This window comes from Sinocyclocheilus grahami, unplaced genomic scaffold (assembly GCF_001515645.1).
Source record: "Sinocyclocheilus grahami isolate Dianchi unplaced genomic scaffold, SAMN03320097.WGS_v1.1 scaffold31.1, whole genome shotgun sequence".
NCBI lineage: Eukaryota > Metazoa > Chordata > Actinopteri > Cypriniformes > Cyprinidae > Sinocyclocheilus > Sinocyclocheilus grahami.
Window position 1 is genome coordinate 12,728 of NW_015505210.1, and position 8,261 is coordinate 20,988.

At 35.3% G+C, this 8,261-nt stretch overlaps 2 protein-coding genes across 2 annotated transcripts in view; one reads left to right on the plus strand and one right to left on the minus strand.

Moving 5' to 3' along the window:
• Nucleotides 1-763: 763 nt before the first annotated feature.
• On the minus strand, nucleotides 764-6,440 carry LOC107575676 (leucine-rich repeat-containing protein 61-like). Its single transcript, XM_016262034.1, has 9 exons — nucleotides 6,428-6,440; nucleotides 4,429-4,524; nucleotides 4,201-4,347; nucleotides 2,191-2,251; nucleotides 2,034-2,119; nucleotides 1,882-1,947; nucleotides 1,712-1,780; nucleotides 1,176-1,301; nucleotides 764-870 (listed from the first exon to the last, which is right to left on the minus strand). Exons 1-9 carry the CDS (start codon nucleotides 6,438-6,440, stop codon nucleotides 764-766), a joined length of 771 nt encoding a protein of 256 aa, XP_016117520.1.
• The window catches only part of LOC107573330 (calcium and integrin-binding family member 2-like), a 28,167-nt gene continuing 26,237 nt past the window's right edge, over nucleotides 6,332-8,261 (plus strand). The window contains exon 1 of the mRNA XM_016259773.1: nucleotides 6,332-6,625. Coding sequence (XP_016115259.1) covers nucleotides 6,575-6,625 — 51 coding nt within the window. The 5' untranslated portion in view covers nucleotides 6,332-6,574. The remainder of the gene's footprint in view (nucleotides 6,626-8,261) is intronic.

Sequence of the window (8,261 nt, forward strand, 5' to 3'; positions counted from 1 at the left end):
GATATTAAATTAGGGCTTTGAAAATGTGACTGCTGATGTGTTTAAACAATGGTTTAGATCAGTGTTTCTCAACCCTGGTCCTGAGCGCGCCCCAACACTGCACATTTTGTATGTCTCCCTTATCTGACACCCATTTCAGGTCCTGGAGTTTCTTTTAATGAGCTAATGAGTTGAATCAGGTGTGTTTGATTAGGGAGACACACAAAATGTGCAGTGCTGGGGGGCGCCCAGGACCAGGGTTGAGAAACACTGGTTTAGATGAATGAAGATGATTAGTCCATACCACTGAATTGTTTATAGGCTTCATCAACTATGGCATTGTTTGATATCTTTATCTCCCAAAAACCATCATCCACCCAAGATTTGTTGTCTGGCAACTCAGACAGTTGGCCATTTTTATACATGCCTGCTATAAATAAATAACAAAAAACAGAGAAATATTAATGAGTAGAAAGTTAAAAACAACTGCATTTATTTGAAATAAAATATTTTGTAACAATGCATCAATCAATGTACATACTGTACATTGATCAATGTAATGCATCCTTGCTGAATAAAATAAATAATTAACAAAAAAATTACTAACCCCTAATCTGTTGAATGGAAGTGTATTTTTAGGGCTGTCAAAGTTAACGCACTAAATAAATCAAACATGTTTGATGCAAAAAAAAATGTAATCATTACAGATTTTTTAGCATTAAGTGTGATATTATCATACGGTATTATACACAAAATTGCATGGTATAATATAATACACCCAGATTTAAACAGCATACTGCTTTGGTTGGCTCTTGAGGCTGACGGTTCGTTCATTTAGTGAGATCACGTGGGCTGCTCGACTGTTCAGCAGCCTGCATTCATGAAGAACATCTGTTGAGTTTATTACCAAAAAGATATTAAATTAGGGCTTTGAAAATGTGACTGCTGATGTGTTTAAACAATGGTTTAGATCAGTGTTTCTCAACCCTGGTCCTGAGCGCGCCCCAACACTGCACATTTTGTATGTCTCCCTTATCTGACACCCATTTCAGGTCCTGGAGTTTCTTTTAATGAGCTAATGAGTTGAATCAGGTGTGTTTGATTAGGGAGACACACAAAATGTGCAGTGCTGGGGGGCGCCCAGGACCAGGGTTGAGAAACACTGGTTTAGATGAATGAAGATGATTAGTCCATACCACTGAATTGTTTATAGGCTTCATCAACTATGGCATTGTTTGATATCTTTATCTCCCAAAAACCATCATCCACCCAAGATTTGTTGTCTGGCAACTCAGACAGTTGGCCATTTTTATACATGCCTGCTATAAATAAATAACAAAAAACAGAGAAATATTAATGAGTAGAAAGTTAAAAACAACTGCATTTATTTGAAATAAAATATTTTGTAACAATGCATCAATCAATGTACATACTGTACATTGATCAATGTAATGCATCCTTGCTGAATAAAATAAATAATTAACAAAAAAATTACTAACCCCTAATCTGTTGAATGGAAGTGTATTTTTAGGGCTGTCAAAGTTAACGCACTAAATAAATCAAACATGTTTGATGCAAAAAAAAATGTAATCATTACAGATTTTTTAGCATTAAGTGTGATATTATCATACGGTATTATACACAAAATTGCATGGTATAATATAATACACAAGTGCATTGAGTTTTTCTCTTAAAATCTATTAAATAACAGGATTACAATTCCAGCAAGTACCTTTAATGGCATCATCAATATCTTTGCATAGTTGGTATAAGTCACTTCCACGTCCCACCACCCTTTCACCTGAAATGACACATTAAAAGAGAATTTGATAACTTGATGAGAAAATGCACAACTGTATGTGAAAAAAACATGCGTTTAGCAAAATACAATTAAAAACTCACCATCCAACACTTTCATGTTTGGGAAAATTTCAAGAATAAGAGTCCGGTATAATGAATTCTTGCAGACTATAGCAAAATAGATTAGTAAGAATGAAGGACCAGATTAAGAGCTCCAAAAACATTTAATCAAATAAAGCCAGAAAACTGCTTACCTGGATTGGTGTAATTATAGGTGTTGTCCTTCAATCTGATGCTCTCCAGCTTCTTTAAAGACTTGAGTGCATGAAGATTATCAACACTGTAGGAGCAATGCAATTATAGAAAGGTGGATGGCAGATAAATATGAGAAGCTACAAAAAAACAGCTTACCTTGGTATCACATTACCAGCAACATTCAAACTCTGTAAACTTTCACAGCTGGAAAGGGGTTCTGAAAAGAAACATGTTCAACTCCAAAAGTCAGATATAATAGCACCGATATTATATATATATATATATGGATACAGTTTTTGTTTTATCTAGCTCTATTTACTCAGTGCAACTTATAACATCCAAGGGAAATATATAACTCCAACATGTCAGGAAAAAAATAATTAAACCAGAATCACTGAGTTGGAAAAGGATCACCCCTTGTGTCAGAATTTAGTTGAACCACCTTTTGCTTTAATTACAGCCTTTAGTGTGTTGGGCTATATCTCTGTCTCCACTAACTTTGCACATCTTGACTTTGCAATATTTACTCACTCTTCTTTGCAGAACTGCTCAAGTTCAGTTCAATTTGATGGTGAGTGTTTGAGGACTGCAGTCTTCAAGTCATTCCACAAATCTTCGATGGGGTTTAAGTCTGGGCTCTGATGGGGCCATGCAAGGACATTCAGCTTTTTCTCCTTCAACCACTATGTGCTCAGTTTTGATGTGTGCTTTGGGTCATTGTCATGTTGGAAGGTAAACCTTCTTTCCATTGACAACTTTCTGGCAGAGGGCAGCAGATTTTCCTCAAGAATTTGATGGTATTTTGCCCCATCCATTTTTCCTTCTATCCTGAGAAGTGCTCCAGTCCCTGCTGCAGAGAAACTCCCCCAAATAATAACAGGACATTCCCACCTCTGTGCTTTACTGGAGGAATGCTGTTATTTGGATGGTGAGCTGTATTGGATTTCCGCCAGACATATCGTTTGGTGTTGAGGCCAAATAATTCAATTTTAGTCTCATGTGCCTCAGAATCTTCAAGGTGTGTTTTGGCAAAGCTCAGTCGTGACTGCATGTAGTTTTTTCTTGAGGAGTGGCTTTTTTCTTACAACCCTCCCATACGAGCCCAATTTGTGGAGCATTTGTGATATTGTTGTCAGATGCACACAATGCACAACCACTCTTTGTCATAAATTCTTGCAGCTGCTTCAGAGTTACTGTAGGCGTCTTGGTCGCCTCTCTTTCATCCAGTTTGGAGTGATGTCCTGATCATGGAGGGTCTGTGTTGTACCAAATACCTTCCACTTCTAAATAATAGACTTCACTGTGCTTCTAGATAAAGCCTTTGAAAAGATTTTTTTGTATCCATCTCCTGACTTGTGCCTGTCCACAACTTTATCCCGGAGATCTTCTGACAACCATAGTTTATTTTTTGCTTCAGTTGCACAATTAACAAGGACTGAAATGCTCCAGAAAAGCTCTTTTCATGCTGAGCAAATCAAAATGACCACAGCTGATCACAGTTTAATGTCAAATGGCTTTGTGTGCCACTGAGAAGGTGATTAGCTAAACCTGATACAAGTCAATTTTAGGAGGGGGTGATCATTTTCCAAATCAGTGATTGTTTTATTTTGTATTTATTTTTGCTGACATGTTGGTGTTATATCTTTCACTTGGATGTTATAGGTTGCACTGAGTAAATACAGCTGGATAAAACAAAAACTGTGTCTGTCCTCATTTCATGCTTCAAAGCAACACAATGTGATTATTTTAAAGGGGGGTGATTCTTTTCTATAGGCACTGTATATGTATAATCACATTAAAGGAATAGTTCATGTAAAAATGAATATTTACTGACCCTCAGGTCATCCAAGACAGATTAGGTGAAATTTAGCATCACATCACTTGCTCACCAATGGATCCTCTGCAGTGAATGGGTGCCGTCAGATTGAGAGTCCAAACAGCCGATAAAAACATCACAATAATCCACAACTAATCCACACGACTCCAGTCCATCAATTGACATCTTGTGAAGTGAAACGTTGCGAAAAGAAATAATGTCAAATTTCCCCAAATCTGTTCTGATGAAGAAACAAACTCATCTACATCTTGGATGGCCTGAGAGTGTGGAAATGTTCAGAAATTTTATTTGAGAAAACTATTACATTAAGATTTAGGTAATAACATTACCTAAATTAGAGATTCTATTGGCTGACAAGTTAAGAACAAGAAGTCTTCGTAGAGATGAAAGAGGCCCCAGATTTGTGATGTTATTTCCAGATAGGTCCAGCCTCTCCAGGTTTATACACTCTCCTATACATCCAAGGTCATAAATTCCTGCAAAAAACACATGCAAGATTGTGTTTTTGTGTATTTTGACAATGTATTCTGCAGACACTAAATTCGGTATCGTCTTACCTAAATTCCTTAGTTTCTGAAACATAATGGACTCCAAATCAAACTCCCCGGTGCGGGACTTCAGAAGCACAGTGGTGATCTTTGCACATTCTGTTTCTGGAATATGAGGAGAAAGTGTGTGATTACAATTTAAGCAGCAGTTTTTTGATTGAGTGAGTCTGTAGAGTATTAAAGTTCTTTCTGGTCTGTTCAGTATTTTCTGTGGGGAGATTATAAATGTGGTTCAAAGGTTCAAATGGTGATTACAGTATTAATCACGCTTTATGTGTCGCTTTTCTTGAATTTTCTTGGTTTAATTGAATGGCCAGCAAATATTCTTTTTTTATTCAAACATTTTTATCATTATATTATAACAACATCTTTGTGTCCTTCCATATTTGTTGTTTCTTCTTCTTTTTTTTTACTTTAATAAAGTAAAATAAATAAACTAATTAACTAAATAAATAAATTAACTAATTAATGCAGATTGTAACTTTGGGACCAATTTAAATTTATATTTAAAAATGTAATAATAACAGCAAATAATGTACATTTTTACTTTAGTGGGCTGATTTATTTTTTTTATGTAGAAGAAATTGTAAAAAAAAAAAAAAAAAAAATTCAGTTATAATTACTACAGACTAGTACTAATGCAAAAACCCTGCATTTTTTAAAATAAAAAAATCTAAATAATATTATTAAACAATATATACTTTATTTATAAATCATTTGTGAGAACCTTTGACAAACATTTTGTCCATAAAATATGTTAAAACATGCCAGTGATATTATTTTAAACTCTCAAAAACAATGCTTTATGGGGCAAGGTTAATATCGTTATAAAAAACTAAAACTGTTTAAAAAATGTTTTTGGTTGCTAATTGAAAAAAGCTGAAATAATACTTTTTAAAAAAGATGAAAAACTAACAAAAATAAGAAATGTTGCTCTGGCTACTAATTTAAAAGAAGTTAAAGCACTAAAATTACTAACTAAAAAGAAATTAAAACTAAAACTGAAATGAAATAATAATTATAATAAAAAATAATTAAACCTAAATAGTAAAATTTAAAAAAAATTTACTAAAGCAAATAACAAAATGACTAAAAATGAACTAATATTGAAATTAAATGAAAACTAAACATAAAAAATAAAAGCCAATTCAAAATATTAATAGAAACTACAATAGTATACATATAATAATAATAAAACAACAACACTGTTATGGGATTGGTTTCTTATAATCTGCTCTTCTAAAAAGGTGCAGAATTACACAAAAAACAACAATCTTACCACCTAACTCAATTACCTTGGATAATACAAATCTTTTCAAAAATGGCAACACGCACAGCCCCCACTTGAAGGAGTTTTGCAAACTAAATTAAAATAGCTGAGATTACGTGGATACACTAAAAGTTATCGCAGACAACAGTTGGTTTAATCAACGGAACCAAAGCGTGTGTTTAATGAACCAAAGTACGGAGCAACAAGCGATAGTTATGCCCTAAAAAGGAGACCGTTTTACCGATATAATAATCTATCTATCTATCTATCTATCATCTATCTATCCATCTATCCATCTATCTATCTATTTATCTCTCGCTCTCTCTCTCTCTCTTCTTAAATTATCTTACAAATGATCTTAAATGTTCTTTATATTGCTCTTTAGAGTGGAAAAAAGTTAGCATTTATCTTAACATTTATATTTTAGAAGTTGTATTTGTTTAAAATTTTTAGTGTTTATGAGTAATTACCGCAAAAATAATTTAAATAATAATGCTAGGCTATTATAAAAAATTAAATAGTATATTAAAATGAAATAGTCTATCCTGTTTTCAATGTGTTCAATGCTGCCCCCTGGCGCTGTGAAGTGTTAAAATCTGTTCTAGAATCGTTTTCATTGACAATTCAGTCAGTGAGAGCGAACAGCGACAGGACGAGTATGTGTGCGAGTATATGAGCGACAAACAAGTGTAACGTTTCTTGAGCTGTTAAAGTATTTATGGAGAGTGTCGCCTTTACCACCAACAGGCATAGGCTACTTCTGGAACGACTGAAATTTCATGCTGCCTCCCAATTTTCTCGGCTGGCCAACCCGTGGACATAAATGCCTAGAACAGAGAAGACCAATGTGATGCATCTGCACGATAGGAAAATAACTCGACTAAGATGGGTAATAAGCAAACGATATTTACTGATGAACAGCTAGATGCCTATCAGGTAAGAGACTCTCTAGTTCTCCGCGTTATTTACAGACGAAAATGAAGAAGCAACAAAATCAAGTTTTGGGTTAAAGAATGAACAGATGTGTGGTTTTTGACTTTCTTTCTTTCTTCATAGTCAAGGTGCATTCTTACAGAAAACTGCTTATATAGGCTACTGCTCTCTCTCTCTCTCTCTCTCTCTCTCTCTCTCTCTCTCTTTCTCTCTCTCTCTCTCTATATATATATTGCCTGCGGCATACAAGCGACTTTGTATATATTATTTGCTCGCTGTGTGAATCCTAAGGTCTGAGCACGGAGTCATATCTGAGGACACCTGATCATATGAGATGAGAACATGTGAGAAGGTCTTGCTTTTGTCTTCCGTAACAGCAGTCTGTCATGCTTTGGCGAAATATCATCTCAGTCTAAGGACCCAGTGAGACTTAAATATTAATACCAGTCTAAGCAGATACTCAGAAACCTCATTGTGATTAGTCAGCTGTTGTACTTTCTGATAGCTTCCTTCTAGCTTTATAATCCTGTTTTAATATATATATATATATATATGGGAATAGATACAGTATGTGATGTGAATGGTTTATTGAGTCAGATATTAATGAAATTTGAATAGTAGGCTTCTGAGTTTCCCACTTGCCAGTCAACAAAGTGCATTATGAAGATCAATGACTGTTAGCAACAATGGCCGCCGCTCCTTGTGCTCTTTAATCACTGGGTTGTACTACCTGGATCAGTGGAGCTTGGCCATTTGGCTGGTGGACTCATTCCTTACAGCAGCCAAGTCTTATCAACTCATTCATCGTGCTGTAAAACAGAATCAGGCTATTGGGGCAGAATCAGGCACGTGCACAGGTAGGGCTCAACCTGTGCAGAGCACATGCCCTTTTTGTCCTTACACTCCGAAGTGCCCTTTTTTTATTCTTCAATAAATCAATGCTATTGGTCACCCTTTACGTCTGTCGGTCTGTTTTACAAATATATTTAGCGAATGAAAGGTATTAAAAAGAGTCTGTGACTCAATCTTGTTGGATCCGCTCAAACTGTCAGTCAAAGCTCATAACTCCACCCCCTGTCTTGACTGACTGAGTGCAGTGAACTGAAGTTCAGCAGATCAGCTGAACGTCTTGCAAGGGTAAATAAATATCTTCTTGTTTGTATAAGTACAGCGTTGTCTTTACACAAGGAACACTAGTATGTCTAAGGCTCATGTTTTATGCATTTGAGGTCTGAGACCGGACCTGCGGAGAGAGGGCATTTGCCATCTAAATTAGTCATAGCCAATAGCCTACACTTAAATAGCCTGTGCATACAGTAGCATTTCATCTTTTATAAAATGACATTTTGGCCAAACGTATTTTACAACAGGAAAAACTGAGTGCCCATATAGCTACAACAAACTTTGTAACCTGTTGATCAAAACGTAATGTGATGCTGCCGTTTTAATGATGGACAAGTTGCACATTTGCACACACATTCGCTGGTCAAAAGCCCGGCCATAACTGCATTTGAGTTTGACACAAAGCGACTGAGTGTTCCTCGTCGGCTAGGTAAAATATATTTCTAAGAAAATTCCTCTTTGATTTATGATGGCTATCTGCTGATTCACTTAATTTATTAACATTTAATCATATTAT

Excerpts from the sequence above, each read along its gene's own strand:
- LOC107575676 (XM_016262034.1), bottom strand. Across the intron at positions 2,252-4,200 it reads CAATAGAATCTCTAATTTAG|AACCCCTTTCCAGCTGTGAA; the intron begins GTAATGTTATTA and ends GTTTCTTTTCAG. Across the intron at positions 1,781-1,881 it reads AAACATGAAAGTGTTGGATG|GTGAAAGGGTGGTGGGACGT; the intron begins GTGAGTTTTTAA and ends GTGTCATTTCAG.